This window comes from Peromyscus eremicus, chromosome 15 (assembly GCF_949786415.1).
Source record: "Peromyscus eremicus chromosome 15, PerEre_H2_v1, whole genome shotgun sequence".
In the NCBI taxonomy this organism is placed as follows: Eukaryota; Metazoa; Chordata; class Mammalia; order Rodentia; family Cricetidae; genus Peromyscus; species Peromyscus eremicus.
The window spans coordinates 22728506-22747275 of NC_081431.1; the positions used below are offsets into that span (position 1 = coordinate 22728506).

The following is an 18770-nucleotide window of genomic DNA, read 5'->3' on the forward strand; positions in this document are numbered from 1 at the left end:
ACAACTGCTCATAACTGCTACCTACAACACCAGTCCCAAAGGATCTAGTGCCCTGTTCCAGTCTCTGAAGGCATTCATATGGTACAGATATATTTGCAAGTAAAACACTTTTTTAAAAAACCTGTTTTATTTCAAGTACGGCTAACATTGACAGATATAACACATAAATAAACTCTTTGGAATTCTTATAAAAATTTAAAAGAGTATAAAGACAAAAAGTTTAAAGATGATGACTTCAAGATAGCCTCTACTCTATTTACATAGCCATAATTCATTCTTTGAGAGAATTATGGATAAGGTAGTTGATTCAGAAGCATTTTTTAAGGGTATTATTTATTTGTAAAAGCATCTGGTTTCCAAGTTAGAGCCACGTTTCGAGCCCAACATTCTCTGCATACACCTGGACTTCGGCCAACTGTGTGATTTCTCTAAATCTCATTTTTTTTCCATCTGTGAGATGGAAAACAGTACACATTTAGTGAGTAGTTATATGGTTTAGACTGGTTTTTTTTTTCTAATTAAAAAAAAAAATCTAGTTTCTTCTTCCTCTTTCTTTTTTTGACAGGGTTTCTCTGTGTAACAGTCCTGGTTGTCCCAGGTAGACCAGGCTGGCCTTGAACTCACAGAGATTTGCCTGCCTTTGCTACCCGAGTGCTGGGATTAAAGGCGTGCACCACCACTAGAAAACCTAGTTTTTTTTTTTCCCTTGTGCTTTCTATTCCCCACTGTGAACAAAGTTTCTTATACATACTGGTTCTTGGTCCTTCTCACGGAATTTCTTTAGGATCCCTCCTTCCACAAGACCTAAGATTGGGCTCTGCTTTGTGACAGTGACAGAGCACATGTCCAGCTTTCTTCTTTTCTCCCCACTGGATTTGTAAGATGACATAACACTCCCTGAGATGACACATAATCTCCCTTTCATTGTTGGCTTACTTACAGTTCTATTCTCCCAACCTCAGATAGTGTCTGGCACTGAAATCCTTGCTGAAGGAATGAAAAATGTGGGCCACCGAGATGGCTCAGTGGATAAAATGCTTGCTCCCTAAGCCACAGTTCAAATGCTGGTACCCACAAAAAGATGGAGAGAACCTATTCTACAAACTTGTCCTCTGGACTCCACACATGTGCTGTGGTACACATGCCCATACACATCACACACTCATACAGAGCTGAATATGAAATGAATAGCATACTGAGATGCTCCCCTAGAGGGTAACACATACTCACCACCAATAACAGAGATAAATACCTCGAGTACATGCTTCACCACTGCATCTGTGGTTCCGAACAGGTCAACCCCGGTTATTCCTCTCACATCTGACTCCACAGCACCAGGAGACAAGTTTTTTTTCCTTAGACCTTTGGAGGGTTAAGGAGTGGGATGAAAGATGCAAATATAATGTCATAAGAGCAAAGTAGCAGAACCACACAAAGGTATACTGAGAGACTAAGATAAAATGAAACAGTGGCAAATAAACATGGAAGGAAGACAGGTGCTCATAAGCACCTACCTATGTACACACTAGCTCCTTCCTTAACTCTTAGAAGACTCCCTACTGGGAGCCAACCCACATTTCCAACACAACTCAGTTCATTAAATCTCACCTCAAAGGGCTGTCTATTTAAGATTAATAGCACTTTCCATTCTTCAATCTTCCCCAAACGTGGCCTCAAATGCTAATCATTCAATGTCTACTTTCCCATCATCTTAAATTTTTATTTTTTTACTTTAAAAAAAAATGTATTTTATTATTTGATGAGTATGGGTGTTTGCCTGCATGTACATCTGTGCACCACATGCATGTCCAGTGCCCTCAGAGGCCAGAAGAAAGCTACAGATCCTCTGGAACTGAAGTTACAGATCTTTGTAAGCTGCCAAGTGGGTGCTGGGAATTGAACCCCCAGGTCCTTTGGAAGAGTGGTCAGTGTTCTTAACCACTGAGCCCTATCTCCAATTCTCATGATAAAAGCAATGTAAAGAAATACCCCCGAGGAGATTGCATTTCAGTGTTTTCCAAACTGGAAGCAAGTACAGAGACGTTGTAGATGTATCGCAGAACTACACATATTAAAACAGCTATCTAGTATGGAGGAACTATTACAAATACTGTGAGAAGATACAGCAATAAGTTACTAGCAAAAAGTGTACTCATACTTGCCCCTTGGACAGGACACCAAATAATTAAAACTGTTATGATTTTTCATGTTCTTGCATAAAAGGCTACTTATAGATATAAACATATGTATTTTTCCATTAAAACCTATAGATGCTAGTTTCACTGGGAGGAATTATTTTTTGCTGATAATTTTTTATTGTTTTGTTTGTTTTTTGAGACAGGGTTTCACTGTGTAGCCCTGGCTCTGCTGGATCTCACTCTGCATACCAGGCTGGCCTCAAACTCACAGAGATCCACCTGCCTCTGCCTCCTGAATGCTGGGATTAAAGGTGTGAGCTGCCACCGCTTGGCTGATAATTTTTAAATGATAGGCAAAAGACACCAGGATAAGAAGTGTCTTATTTGTGGATGAGCCATATTTATGATTCATCTACACATCTTTAAAAGATGACTACTTGAAGTAAGGTGTGGTGACTTATACATGCGATTTTCGCACAGGAGGTAGAGACAGGAGGACTGCTAGTAATACATGTATATCATACCAAATTATATATAACAAAACAAAATTGGGATGAAAATCCTTTTAAAATATTTGGGAGAAAAAAATGGTAAGATAAAGTTAGCTAACATTTGTTAAATTTTTTAAACAGGCACTATTTTAAAACAGGGAATAGGGGCCTAGAGAGATGGCTCAGCGGTTAAAAGCACTGGCTGCTCTTCAAAGGTCCTGAGTTCAGTTCCCAGCAACCCATGGCAGTTCACAGCCATCTCTAGTGGGAGCTGATGCCCTCTTTTAGCATGCAGGCATACACGCAGACAGAGCACTCATACATAAAACAGGGACTAAATAAACCATATCATTGAAAATAAAACCTAAGAAGCTTCAGACTAAAATGTGGCATCTGTGGAGAAAGAAAAAAAAGGTTAAGTTCAATGACTGAACTTACGCCATTGTTGTAAACTACACTGTATTTCTTCTGTTAGGATAGTACCTAACTTCAGCATTGGAGGAGCAGTTTACATTAGTTAATGCCTAACTCAAGAGAACCCTTGTAGGTATAAGTGAGGAAAAGAGAAGCACTCTCCTCAAGCTTCATAAATACATGACCACAAGTATGTCTTTTACTTATTTCATTTGTCCCTTTAACAGGATCTGTCAACTTTTTCTAATGAGGCTAGTGTATGAAACAGGTTCAAAGAAAGATACAAAAGCAGACAGCTGTGAGGAATTTCACCTCCAATAAGCTTCAACAAACACATTAAAAAGAAAGCTGTACGACAGAATTGAAGCCTTTGTTGCACTTGCCTGCAATGATCCAGGAAAAGGGGAAGGGCGAAACAGATGAATAGTGACAGGCAGTGAAAAGATACTTAGAGAAGAAATATTTGAGCCTTCAACAAGCCAGTCACTAAGACTGAGCGACAGATGGAAAATTTCTACAGCAGCTACCCAAATCCAGAGGGAGAGGAGAACACTCTCAGAACGGACCAGTTATTGTATGCCTCCCAGTGGGGACCAGAAAAAGCAGGAAAGAGAGAGGGATGAGAAAAGGATTTGGCAGCATATTAATATATTTTAGTGGATATTTCAAAAAGTGAGCCTGAATTACATGGGCTTGACATGCAAAGGTGTAAGCATATTAAAATAATTTAACTGACAGTTTACTTGGAAGCACAAGCTAAAACAGTAACCCATCTTCCACAGCTAGCTTTTAAAACTCTTCCTCTAAAAACAAATGATTTTGCCAGGCTAACAGAATATTCAGGTTACAGTAAGCTCCAGGGGTTAAATCCACATGGGAGAGGAGTTAAGGGATTGCTTTGCCTTTAAAGAGCTCTACATTCTCTTGTTGTTACCCACTAATTTAGAGTGCTCTTTTCAAGAGAGCCAAAATAATCAGAAATGTCACAGTCCCCTAAATTTGGGAGCACTCACGTCCTTTATTCAGAAGGTGCTTTCCTGTCTTGGAAATATTATTGTTAGACCCTAAGAGATCTGAAAGCTGTTTTCTCTTACTGTGTTCAGACTTACCTGAACTAAAGCAAAATGGAATTCTGAAGAGTATGCTAATTTTGAGGACAGGAAGATGTAAGTGTAAAAAGTCTAACCCAATGCTCTTCCACTTATTTAAATACCAAAGCATCTCAAAGGGATTACTTTAAGTCAACAGAGTCAGCAGAGAAATGATAAAGAGCATTCACATTAGTATAGCAAGTTAGTACAATATTCTCACTATAACATTTACCAATTATAGCAATTGCAATACCACATAGCAATCCATGCAATTCACACATTCAAGAGCAACACAAAGCCCACTAAGGTCATACTCTCCCTCACTCCTCTAATCTAAGGTCCTTAATTTTGATGTAAACATGTTTTCTGACTGTAAAAAGTGAAGAAAATACTTCTTGCCCTGGGCATTTCATGGTCACAAATGAGAACCTAGTCACTTTACTTCCCCAAATTGCTTCTTATTTTAATTAACAGATTTATAAATATATATTTATTTCCCTAATCACTTTAGCTAGACCACAGGGAACATGCTGTGCTAGCAGCAGGTGGCACAAGTGGTTCTTTTACAGTGGAGCAGCATAAGGGCTGAACATTCTCAACCAATGCTTTAGGGACGAACCCCTAATACCTAAAAACAACAGTTTGGGAATGAAATCAACATATGCTCTAGGATAGAATTAGCTGTACACCATTCCTGGGAGAACTGAGAAAAGTCACTCAAGATACTTCCTCTAGGGGCTGGAGAGAAGGCTCAGCAGTTAAGAGCACTGACTGCTCTTCCAGAGGACCTGAGTTCAATTCCCAGCACCCACATGGCAGCTTACAACTGTCTGTACACAGACATATGTGCAAGCAAAACATCAATGCATATAAAATAAAAATAAATTAAAAAAAAAAAAGATACTTCCTCTAGCATCTTTCTCACAGAACTCAAACTGTTCTACATAACTTTCCCTGATCAGCGGGGACAGCATGAGCTGGGAGCCAACCTCATTAGGGACATATATCCCGAGACAGAGAGAGTGTCTTGAATGTGTGCAAGGAGGAACCCTATGGAAAGCCACAGCTAGGTTACTGCAGAGTGAACGCTAAGCTCCCCAGTACTGGCAGTGAGGACAGGGCACAGGCTCACAGTGCTGTACTGAGCTCCTCCTGTTGGCATGGCTGGTCACATCTGGGTGTACTTCAAATAGCCTAGTCAGTCTGACGGAAAACTGCAATGGCAAAGCCCTAGAGGATGAACATAACTGCCCTATCTCCAAAACAGTCTTGTTTACACCACTGTCTTACAATTCTAAGCTATTGAAAACTGCAGAGACAGCATGGTACAATGACCCACTCTCCAACTGCCCACCTCTCTCCTTGACTTGTTTTGGGTTTTTTCCCCTTTTGGTTTTGTTGAGACAGGGTCTCATGTAGTCCAGGCTGGCCTTGAACTAAGTAGTCAAGAATGACTTTGAATTCCTGATCCTCCTGTTTCTACCTCCTAAGTGCTGGGATTACAGCATGCAAGACCATGCTCAATTCCCTTGGTACAATACATAAACTGCAATTGCTATTAAAATGTTCCAAATGTTGTATTCAGGAATCCATTCTTTTCACTTGCTATTCACTAATGGTTTATAAAAACAGCGACTACTAAATGGTCCTAGACCATCACTGTCAGAGAGAAGCTGGGTGTTTACCACTTTAGTAGTATAAAGAGAAAGCTAACTCCTTTACTTCCATAGAGAAGCAGGTAAGGGCCCACGAGGGCCTTCCTGTTTTGGGAAGAAACACTGTTTTGCAGTCTCATGACTTTCCTAAGAACTCAATCACTTAGAATAGAAGTGGCAAAAAAGATAATTCAGTCAGTGAGGTTTTCGGTTTTTTTTTTAATGTAACTGGGTAGAGCAGCACAGCATTTAGAGTCTCAGTTCCCTATTCCAACATGAAGCCCCTCCATACATGCCATAGATAGAATCTTCTCTCAGTATTTAAATTCTCTGTGTGGCAACATTTTAGATCTCTGTATGACATTAAACTTTCAATCTTTATCTCAAAAATCATTATATATAAATTATGACAGGAGGAATTGGCCTAATTATCCAAAGCTCTTAGAAAGCTTATTGAATAAAAAATTTGCCAACTCCTTCCCTCTCTATGTTCCTCACTATAGAAGAAATCTAATAGGGAGACATTTCTACTTATAAATAAAACAACAGGGTTCACAAATCCTGTTTATTTGAATATTCTCATTTTTCTTCTTTTTTTATAAAATGTGTATCTTATTTGAGGGGAAAGCTTGGTTCTTAATCAAATAATTTAGATGTACATATTTTAATGAAAATCTGAGCTAACTAAAGAAATCAAATTTGCTTCCTAGAGTAAGCCACTTTCACAGGAAATACTGCTAACATGAAGAACATCAAAGCAGATTCAATACCTTCAAAAACAAAGATAATATACAGGAATGGAATGTTCTGAATTTTATTGTTCTAAGCCGAATACCCTTGCTGTTTTAAGCAATTGCAGTTTTGCGCCAGACATAACTAGATTGTCCCCTGAACTTGGGCAGCTCACCAGAAATATCCCAAACGCGAACAGTCTGGTCCAGGCTAGCTGACACCACCAGGTCTTCAGAGGGGTGGAACTGAGCACACATTACATAATGGTTGTGTCCCGTTAACACACTGCAAGGAAAAAACATGAAATCAAAGGGAGAAGTCAACAGGCTCCTACGCTAAACACCTTTCTTCATAGTCAATGGATGCTTTTCTGATTATGTTTTTGTGGCAGTAATGCAAGTCATCCTAACCATTCTGAACTAGTAATAAGCAATGCCACCTGGGCAAACAATGGTTCCTTTTTTGTTTGTTTGTTTGTTTGTTTGTTTTGGTGGTTCTTTTAATCCCGAGTGCTGGGATTAAAGGCGTGTTCAGCTAATAGCTCTTTTTGAAATTATATATTTTTTGGCCAGGCAGTGGAGGCACATGCCTTTGATCCAAGCCACGAGGCAGAGGCAGGCCGATCTCTGAGTTTGAGACCAGCATGGTCTACAGAGCGAGTTCTAGGACAGCCAGGGCTACACAGAGAAACCCTGTCTCGAAAAACCAACCAAACAAACAAAAACAAAAAAAGAACGTAAACAGACAAAAAGGTTTTTTGTTTTTTTAATTAGTATTATTTTCTTATTAGGGAGTGGCAGCAGTGGGTGCCATGTGGAGTTAGTTCTCTCCTTCCATCTTTACATGGGTCAAACTCAGTCACCAGGCTTCTGTGGCACCTCTTTGCCTACTCCAACAGTTCTCTTTTCTGACACTAATTGTTTAATATTTAAATATTACTAATTTCATGGAACTGAGATTACATAACTCTCAGATTAAAGACTTATGAAGATTTGAAAATAAATGCAATCTTAGTCCAAACACTAAGGTTCATTGTCTATATCCCAACTCTAGCTTTATGGGAATAAAACTGAACAGGAACTAAACCTTCTACTCCAAAAGCCTAGTTATATGACCTACTCTTCTTGTTACCACAAATCCAGTCTGATATTATTATATTTAAAAGAATCCTACAAATATGATCAGTAATTAATCAGCAGACATGGCCTGCCTGGGAAGGAAGATGACTGACTTGAGAAGTGGCTGATTATAAATACTTAGAAAGAATAAAAAAAAAAAAAAAAACCCCTTTTTTGAGGCTGCTGCCTCTTGGTTTACCAGACACAGGTTCTAGATTGCCAGTTCCACACTCGAATGGTCTGGTCATCTGAGGCACTCAGAATCCAAGGATACTCCTGGAAGACATTTCAGATAGGGCTCTAAACAATTTTTTTTTTTGGTTTTTCGAGACAGGGTTTCTCTGTGTAGCTTTGCACCTTTCCTGGGACTCACTTGGTAGTCCAGGCTGGCCTCGAACTCACAGAGATACACCTGGCTCTGCCTCCCGAGTGCTAGGATTAAAGGCGTGTGCTACCACCGCCCGGCTCTCTAAACAATTTTGTTCTGTCAGGCCAGAGCCTTATGCATGCTTGACAAGTATTCTATTACTGAGTTACATCCCCAGCCCTTGTTTTTTCAGACACTATGTAGCTTAGGCTAGCCTTAAACTATGTAGTCACAAGTGCCCAGCTTCTTATTCATAGTTGTAGCTCTAGTTTTTAGTAAAGAGACATATACATACTTTCAACCTTCCTATGTGGCCTTCGCTGTTCTGGAACTCACAATGTAGATCATGTTGGCCTCATAGAGATCTGCCTGCCTTTGCCTCCCATGTGCTGGGAGGCATGCCTTTAATGCTAACCCCAGCACTTGAGAGGAAAAGGCAGGTGGATCTCTTTGAGTTTGAAGTCAGCATGGTCTACATTGTGAGTTCTAAGACAGCCAGAACAACATAGTGAGACCCTGTTTCAAAAAACAAAACAAAACAAAATTCTGTCCCTAATCCCTACCCAACACCTTTAATTTTTTAAGGAAATAAGTAAACTCAATCAGTAAATACTTGCTTACTTGAATTATAGCACTGAATTATAAGGAGATTTTAGACATGACAGAATTAGACTAAGAGGCTAGGCATCTCTATAACTTACTCTCTAATCTACTATCAAACCAACAAATGGCAAGGCATGGTGACTCTCACCTTTAACTCCAGCACTTGGGAGACAGAAGCCAGGGGGGTCTCTGAGTTAAGGGTCAACCTGTCTATATAGTGAGTTCCAAGGCAGACATGGCTACATAAAAAGCTCATTGAGAGAGAGAAAGACGAGAGATTAAAGAAGAAAGAGAGCCTAAGCCTGGCTAAGGGAACAGGCTCCACCAGATCTCCAAATCCATGGACAGAAGAACCTGATTTTTTTTTTTTTAAAGATTTATTTACTATGTATACAGTATTCTGCCTGCATATATGCCTGCAGGCCAGAAGAGGGCACCAGATCTCATTACAGATGGTTATGAGCCACCATGTGGTTGCTGGGTATTGAACTCGGGACCTTTGGAAGAGCAGTCAGTACTCTTAACCGCTGAGCCATCTCTCCAGCCCAGGAACCTGATTGTTAATACTTCAAAATGTTTATTAGTTCATCCAAATGGTGTGTTACTTTAACCTTCTGAGCCTATCTAATGCTTAATAACAACACCACACATGGGATCAGCCTACTTATTTGACAGATCAGCAAACAAAATAAAATCCCTACATTTCTCTACAGAAAAGCAACGACTTCCTCTTAGAGCCCACTGGAGCCAATTAAACTGAGTATAACCTCAGTTGTCTATCTCTGTCTCCCTAGCACTGGTATTACAACTCTGCGCTACCACGCTTGGCTTTTCATTTTTTTTAATTTTCATTTCTTTTATGAATGTTTTGTCTGCATGTACATCTGTTTACCACATATATGCCTGGTGCCTGTGAAGGTCAGAAGAGGGCATCGGATTCCCTGGAACTGGAGTTACAGGTGGTTGTGAGCCACCATGTGAGTGCTGGGAACTGAACCTTGGTCCTCTGCAAGAGCAGCCAGTGCTCTTAACCACTGAACCATCTCTCCAGCCCCCATGCTTGGCTTTTTACATGGTTGTTGGGGATTGAACTCATATCCCTATTTTAGTGAGGAAGCACTCACCAACTGAACTATCCCCTCAACCCTAAAGCATGGTCTCCTGAGGCTACAGAGACTACTGCTGGGGTATAGCTCAATGGCAGAGCATTTTGCTGGTCTTCACAAGACACTAGGTCCAATGCCCAGCACGGCAAAAAAAAAAAAAGGAAGGAAGGAAGGTTGGTTGGCTGGTCAGTTGGTCAGATCAGGCATATAGATTACTATGGAGAAATTACAGCACGTTGCATAATGAAGGTCAACAGCCACTTACATGATGAAAAAATGTGGTACGGATATAATCCAAGTGCCCAAGCAATGTGAAGAGACAACGCCGAAGTTTATAATTCCAAACCTGGGAAGACAGAAATTCAACCAAAGAACAGGATGTAAGCATCTTGGACTTCTCAAGGTCTCATCAGGTTCCTCTTCTCTGCTTGTCTAAGACAGGGATTCACACAGCCCAGGTGGTCCTCGCACTTGCTATGCAACCAACAATGACCTTCAATTGCTAATCCTGCCTCCAATTCCTGAGTGCTGAGACCCAGTTTTATATGGGGCTAAACCTCAAAAACATTAGGTAAGTATTCCACTTAAATGAGCCACACCCCCAGCCTTGAAATCTATTCTTGGAGAGATAAAGTGGCTGCACTGTCTTTTACCTTTATTGTAATCAACCTTCAGTGAGCTGCCTATTTCTGTTGACTAGCTCACCTACCAGTAAGGTGCTGCTATTACTAATAAGCTCCTAACTCGACAGTCTAAAGGTTTCTTCTTAGTCTGTATCTTACTCTGACGACTTCATCTTTCCCCAAACTGCCTTCTTCCTTGGCTTTTCCTTGGTTTATCTCCAAACTATAAAATTACTCTTTCCTATACCAATCTTCTTTTCTCCTTTAAGTAGAGTTGGGGTTTAATACAGATATCTTAATGCAGACTTAAGCACAAGGGATAAGAGAAAGAGAGGTACTCAGAAGAAAGTAAGACACACCCAAGAGCGTGAATATAGGTTTCTCAAAGGAAAGTCACAGAATGTAAGACATATCCACACATGGGAATGGGCTCAAGGGACTGTTGTCTCTCTCTTTCTTAGATTATCATTTGTCTATCATTCAAACTATTCCCTGTGCAGCATCTTCGACACTAAGCTTTAGCTCCCTCCTTCCTGCTGACAAATTCCAAATATCTTCAGTGAGTCTCCTAGGTACCTCAAGCACATTAGAACCAATACAGAATGATCCATTTTCCCAAACTCCAGAAAACTATACCTACTACAGATTTGTCTTTCCAAGTTAATGACCTATTAGGGCTGGGGATGTAACTCAGTGGTAGAGTACTTGCCAAAGACACATTAGGCCCTAAGATCAATCCCCAGCAGTGAGGAGAAAAATATAGCAATGGTATCTCATTCACTTTTCTTTATCATCCCTCCAATATCCACCATCAATAACCACTGGTTCTTTTCTTAAGCTCTCATATCCATCTCCTTCTCTCCATTTCAAATGGTATTGCCTAAGTTTAGGCTCTGGTTACTTTCCACAAGCATTTATAAAATAGTTTCCTCATTGGTATCTATGTCTTTAGTCCTTCCCAATTCATCCAATCTTTTCTGTTATTATTTAAGTAATTAAAAAAATTAAAATAAATTTAAATCTTATACCACTCCTATATATAAGCCCCAGTATTGGTTCCATGCTTGTGTAATAACAAGAGAACTCCTGACCACTGCAAACACACTCATGATCTCACCTACCTTCAAGGTCCATCTATCTTCTGCCCCCTCTTTTACCATCTCTAGATTTTCTCTCTCTAACAGGAACTGGAGATTCTCAAACACATCTAGCTATGTCATGTCCATCTCTGAACCTGGGATGTTCTTTTCTGTTTTGAGTGTTTATTATATCATTCACCAAACTATATGTCTTAGTTAGGGTTTCTATTGCTACAACAAAACACCATGAGCAAAAAGCAAGTTGGGGAGGAAAAGGCTGATTTGGTGAATACTTCCACATCATTGTTCATTATAGAAGGAAGTAAGGACAGGAACCCAAACAGGGCGGAAAACTGGAGGCGGCAGCTGATGCTGAGGTCACGAAGGGTGCTGCTTACTGGGTTCCTTCCCTTGGCTTGCTCAGCCCACCTTCTTATAGAACCCAGGACCACCTGTCCAGGGATGGCAGTACCCACCATGGGCTGGGCCCTCCCCCATTCATCACTAAATGAGGAAATGTCTTACAGCTGGATCTCATGGTGGCATTTCCTCAACTGAGGCTCCTTCCGCTGATGACTAGCTTGTGTCAAGTTGACACATAAAACCAAGCTACATGCTATCATTTGAGTATACATTTATCTCTTGTATTAGAATAAAGGCTCCTTGAGAACAAAAGTTACTTTGTATTTATCTATTCAATTTCCACACAAAAGAAGTTTCTGATATATAAATATTCAATAAGTGTTTGCAGGATAAATGTTTTGGATAATGTTATAAGTCTAAGTTCTATAAAATGAATTCTCCTGTCTTTCAGTTCCTTAATTCCCAAACCTTACCACATTCTCCTATCCATTATTCCCAGCTGTGACAGGTCACCTGTACCTTAATCTTATAGTCATCTCCTCCAGAGACAAACAGTGGCTGCTGCTTATGGAAGTCAATGCCTCGCACTGGACCTAAGGAAGAAGGCAAGCAATGTAGGTTAAGGGAAATTATCCTCTACTTATTTGTGTATGTGTGTGGTGCATGTGCAGAGGTCAGAAGACAAGTTGCAGAGTTAATTCCCTCCTCCTACCACGTGGGCTGTGGGGCTGGAACTCAGGAAACTCAGGCTTGGCAGTGCTTGTTTATTGCCCTCTGAGCCATCTCACCAGTGCCTATTAAGAATCTTTCCATTTAACCAAAGTACAGACCCTTTTTTATTTTTTATTTATTTTTTTATTTTTAAAAGATTTATTTATTTATTATGTATACAGTGTTCTGTCTGCACACCAGAAGAGGGCACCAGATCACATTACAGATGGTTTTGAGCCACCATGTGCTTGCTGGGAATTGAACTCAGGACCTCTGGAAGAGCAGCCAGGGCTCTTAACCTCCGAGCCATCTCTCCAGCCCCCAGACCCATTTTTATATATTTACTTTTCATTAGCTTAGATCTTTGAGGGGTACACCACCACATGGATTCTGTGTCTAATGGCCTTTGCAGGAAGGTTGCTTCAGAATTTGTCATGAACCATGCCACTGCTTCTATACCTGAGTGTCCTTTCCCCAGATCACTCTGGCTTTTGGTTTGCCTTCAGGAGTCGTGTGTGTGTGTGTGTGTGTGTGTGTGTGTGTGTGTGTGTGTGTACACATATGCATTCATCTCTTTCCTAAGTAGAATTCAGTTTCATCTCGGCCATAAACACCTTCAATTTTAAGAAGAGCTGTGTGCTCTCTTTGGTTTCAGACACCTCACTATAGCCAGCAAAAATAACCTTGTACCACAGCCTTCCAGACAGATTTGCCTTTTAGAAGTTCTGTACCCAGCAGGCCTCCACAGGTGTCAAGATGGTGGAAAATGCCCCAGTAAGATTCTTCTTCTTTTTTGGGGGGTGGGGTGGGGTGTTGAGACAGGGATTCTTAGTTGGGGAATGATTAAATCACCCTACAGGATGATAAATATTCAGCCTTTAAGAAATATTCATCTTCATTATGTGCATATGCATGTGCACATGTGAAGTGCTGGTGGAGGCCGAGAGAGAGAGCACCAGATCCCCTAGAGCTGGAGTTACAGGTGGTTGTGAGCCCTGGATTGATGTGGGGCAGGGAACTGGACTCAGGTCCTCTGCAAGAACAGTTAGCACTTTTCACCACTGAGCCATCTCTCTAGCCCCAATAATTATATATTTTAATTTTCCCCTAGAAACTAACTTACCATCATGTTCATCAAACTTGTCAATGAGAGTACACATCCGGTAGTCCCATAACTGGATGACCCCATTGTGTAAACTGGTCAGGATCCAGGGTCTTTTGGGATGAAAACTAAGGCCTGGGGAAGGGTGAAAAAGCAGAAAATTATACAATGAGGTAAGGTCCCTAATGTCTTCTTTTGTCAAGTCTGGTAAAAAAAAAGGAACAACTAGATTAACCAGAGGCTATCCATCTATTCCTTCAACATGCTTGATAACTTTTCCCCTAATTTTTTTTTCTTTTTTCTAAAGATTTATTATGTATACAGTGTTCTGCCTGCATGCTAGAAGAGGGCACCGGATCTCATTATAGATGATTGTGAGCCACCATGTAGTTGCTGGGAATTGAACTCAGGACCTCTGGAAGAGCAGCCAGTGCTCTTAACCTCTGAGCTATCTCTCCAGCCCTCCCCTAATTTTTAAAGTATGTCTGTGTAGCCCTGGCTGTCCTGGAACTCACAGAGATCCACCTGCCTCTGCCTCCCGAGTGCTGGGATTAAAGGGGTACAGCTAGCTTTTTATTGGATACCAAATACAAAAAATCTTATTGTTAGGCATTTCTTTAAACATTGCTGGGCTTTGTTCTGAGGTGCATCTTAGCTGGAATCACCTGACAGATATGACCTTAAGTTTTGTTACTGTGAATCTACAGCTGCCTTTATAGTCTAGGTCTAATTGGAACCACTGCTAAGGGAATACCCACCAGAGGGTCTCTAGAGGATGTTCAATAATGGCAGGAAATCCATTTCTCCAGCCCCACAAGAAATTTTTGTTTGTGAGCACAGACTATTTTCAGCTTTGTGTGAGCTCCAGGGATAATTGCTCTGCTTTCTCTTTTCATTCTTTATCTAAAAGTTATTAAGATTCATTTTTGTGGGGCTAGAGAGATGGTTCAGAGGTTAAGAGCACTGGCTGCTCTTCTAGAGGTCTTGAGTTCAATTCCCAGCAACCACAAGGTGACTCACAACCATCTACAGTGGGGTCTGATGCCCTCTTCTGGTGTAAAGGGGTACATGCAGATAGATCACTCATATATACATAAAACAAATAAATCTTTAAAAAAAAGATTGTTTTTGTGTTATTTTTAATTATGTGTAGGTGTGTGTGTGTGTGTGTGTGTGTGTGTGTGTGTGTGTGTGTACATAAGTGCAGGTACCTATGAAGGCCAGATGTGTTGGATCCTCTGGTACTGGAGTTACAGGTGGTTGTGAGCCCCCTGACATGGGTTCTGGGAACTGAACTTGTGTCCTCTGGAAGAGCAAGTGCTCTTAACCACTAAGCCATCTCTCCAGCCCTCAATTATTATTTTTTCTCTTTTTAAAAAAAGACAGATCTCACTCTTATGTCTAGGCTAACCTAAAAATTACAATCTTACCACCTCAGCCTCCCAGTGTTAGGATTATAGGTATGTATAACCACCATAACTATCTCAATTTTTTAATACTTTTTTTTAATGTGTACGAGTATTTTGCTTGTGTCTATGTGGACCACATGCATGCCTGGTGCCTATGGAGGTCAGAAGAGGGTGTCAGATCCCCTTTTGTAACTGGAGTTACAAATGGTTATGAGCCACCATGTGGATGCTGAGAACTGAACCTGGGTCCTCTGCAAGAGTAGCAAGTGTTCTTAATACCACTGGGCCATCTCTCCAGCCCCACAAATACCTCCTGATGGCTCTTTTCTAATATCTTTTCTTGGATATTTTTCTCACATGGATGTACCTATCAACACTCTAACAAAGGCCTGAGGGAACCCATACAGACCTCTAGTGCTCTCCCTTTTCTGGTATTTTTCAAGTATATTTTAGTCATCTTTGTTGCCCCAACTACTAAGCTCCTGTTCCTCAGCTAGACCACAGGGTTCTTCTCTTTTTCTTCATTACAGCCCGGAATCTCGCTCTAAGCACTAATCTAAATAAACACAGGACTCATCCTGTTTATTTCCCTTCCCTAAAGAAATAATTTCCTGTACTCTTCACTGACCAATGTCTGAAACCTCTGTAGTTCTGTTTAGTTGTTCAGCGATTTAAGGCAGGAAAGCAACAAATCTAGTCCTTGTTACCCCACTAGGATGATAAGACGACAAACGAGAAGAAAGAGCTGCTGACGGTCTGAAGTGCGTCCGGGTTTGTAATGCAGCAACATATCAACACAGGCCTTACTATTTTATGGACATGAAATTATATGATGCTATTTTGTAAACCTTTCTCACTTAAATACATGACATAAATCGTTTTACACTTAACGGAAACTCATTCTTTTTCTTTTTTAATAACTGTAAGGAACAAAGGCATCAAACTTAAAATTTTTAATTACATTTATTTATTTACTGGGTGTATGCACATGTGTTTTCATGTGGGTACACACATGCCATGGTGCATGTGTGGAAGTCTGAGGACAACCCGTGTGTGTGTGTGTGTGTGTGTGTGTGTGTGTGTGTGTGTGTGTATGTGGGCGATATATCGAGACATTGCCTTGAAAAAACAACAACAAACTGGCAGGTGTCAGTTCCCTCCTCCTACCATATGAGCCCTGGGGACTGAACTTTGGTCACCAGGCTTGGTATAGAACTTTAACCACTGAGTCAGCTCACTAGTCTAGCACATCTTAAGCTGTTTTGGAATTGGAGATTTACTTCAGTGGGAGAGGGGTGGTTTGTCTAGTGCCTTAGGCGCACACTCACACACACACACTCACACTCACAAACTGAGCATGGTGTCACACACCTGTAATCCTGGCATCTGGGAGGCTGAAGCACGAACATTGTGAGTTTGAGGCCTGCATGGTCTATAAAGCAAGATTTTGTCAAAAAAAAAAAAAGAAAGAAAGAAAGAAAAAAAGAGACAAACAAAAATAAAAACACCTTACTCTTAGAAAACTTGTAAATTTCACCTCTAGTTTCTGGCTATCAAAAGGATCTGCTAAAGCTGGGTGGTGGTGCACATGTTTAATCCCAGCACTCGGGAGGCAGAGGCAGGCAGATCTCTGAGTTTGAGGCCAGCCTGGGCTACAGAGTGAGTTCCAGGACAGCCAAGGCCACACAGAGAAACCTTGTCTCAAAAAATAACCAGAAACAAAAACAAACCAAACAAACAAACAAACAAAAAACAAAAACAAAAACCTCACTCTTTAGACTAGGCTGGCCTTGAATTCAGCAATGTTTGGGGGGTTTTTTTTGTTTGTTTGTTTTTTTAGTGAGAACAATGGGAATTTTTTATTTTGTTAGAATATTCAATAGTTTTTCTATAAACCTTCTGGCTATATGATAATGTTCCTAGGAATTTGCCCAAATGGTACATCAATAAAGACAATACACTATTCAATAGTAAAAATAAATAACCTACAGATAAATGCTATGTTTGGGAATATTCAATCACATTGTGAACCCCAAGTTAAATGTTTGGATGTTTGGGTCTCACTTTGCAGTTTAGACTAGTCTCAAACTCGAGAGATCTGCCTGCCTCTGTCTCCTGAGTGCTAGGATTAAAGGTATGCACCATCATATGGCTTCAGCAAATCCTTTTGAAAGCCAGAAACTAGAGGTCTGCCTGCCTGTGCCACCACACCCACCAATGTTTGGGTTTTTTTAAAACAGGGTCTCACTTTGTAATTTAGGCTGGTCTCAAACTTGTAGCAACCCTCTTGCCTTAGCCTCCCATGTGCTGGGATTACAGGTGAGAGCCACCACATCCAACTCTGGTAATCTACTGCTTAGTTGTAAAAACAGTGTATGAATATACTCTATCAGTAAGTTTATGAAGGCACCTATTTGCATGGTGTTTCTTTTATTTTTATGATATACTGTTAACACCTTCCTTTTTTTCTTTTGCATAGGTCTCACCATGTAGACTCCAATTCATAGCAATTCTCTTGCCTCAGCCTCTCATGTGCTGGGATTTACAGACATGAACAACAGTGTCCAAATTAGCACTTAAATTTTTTTTTTATTTTTAATTGTGTGTGTTCTAGAATATTATTTTAAGGTGTGTTACTTTTGCTTATGTTGCATTTGTTTAACTCTATGAAGCTGTGTTACTGTGCCTGTGTAAAACACCTGATGGTCTAATAAAGAACTGGCCAATAGCAAGAGAGGAGAAAGGATAGACAGGGCAGGCAGTCAGAGAGAATATATAGAGGGAGAAGTCTGGGAAGAGGAAGAAGAAGTAGCCAGAGAAGGAGGAGGGCTCCAGGGGCCAGCTACACAGCAAGCCACAGAATAAGAGTAAGATTTATAGAAGTAAGAGAAAAGAAAAGCCCAGGGGCAAAAGATAGACGGGATGATTTAAGTTAAGTAATGCTAGCAACAAGCCAAGCTAAGGCCAGACATTCATAAGTAAGAATAAGCCTCCATGTGTGATTTATTTAGGAGCTGGGTGGTGGGCCCCCCAAAAGAATAAAAAATAAACAACAACATGTGTGTCTGTATGGGGGTTATGTGCACATTAGTGGTGCAGGTGCCTGAAGAGTGACAGAAGAGGGTACTAGAGCCCATGGAGCTGGAGTTATATGCAGTTGTGAGCCACATGACATAGATGATGGGAACCAAACTCTGTATGAACAGCATGCACTCTTAATCCTGATTCAGCACTTTTCATGAGCTGATTCCCCCACACCTTTCTACTGACCAAGAAGACATCTGAAAAGAACTAATAGGAAATGAAGACTCATTTCAACTACTCAAGTACCAGCAACTGGTTTTGTTTGTTTGTTTGTTTAATTACGTTTGGGCACATGTGAGTTCAGGTGCCCATAGAGCCCAGAAAAGGAGATCAGATCATCTGGAGCTGGAGTTGCAGGTGGTTGTGAGCTGCCAAACATGGGAACCTGGAACCAAACTCAAGTCCTCTGCAGCAGCAATAAGTCTTCCTAAAAGAGCCATCTCTCCAGGCCTAGAACCCTTTTTTGGGATAGTGTCTCACTGTAGTTTTGACTGGCCTGGAGCTCACTGTATGGACCATGCTGGCCTCCAACTCACAGAGATCAACCTGCATCTGGCTCCAGGGTGCTGGGATTAAAGCCACCACAACTGCACCAGAGATGATGGTTCTTTTCTTTCTTTTTTGCCATTTTGAGACAGGCTCTCTACATAGCTATGGTGGTAGTAGGAATTCTTAATGGTAACC

The 18770-nt window shown here is 40.7% G+C and overlaps 1 protein-coding gene across 1 annotated transcript in view; it reads right to left on the reverse strand.

The window, feature by feature from the left end:
• Positions 1-18770, reverse strand: part of Copa (COPI coat complex subunit alpha) — a 47695-nt gene that overhangs the window by 27593 nt on the left and 1332 nt on the right. The window contains exons 2-7 of the mRNA XM_059281087.1: positions 13615-13728; positions 12300-12373; positions 9981-10061; positions 7839-7915; positions 6697-6806; positions 1253-1362 (exon numbers count right to left, since the gene is read on the reverse strand). Coding sequence (XP_059137070.1) covers positions 1253-1362; positions 6697-6806; positions 7839-7915; positions 9981-10061; positions 12300-12373; positions 13615-13728 — 566 coding nt within the window. The remainder of the gene's footprint in view (positions 1-1252; positions 1363-6696; positions 6807-7838; positions 7916-9980; positions 10062-12299; positions 12374-13614; positions 13729-18770) is intronic.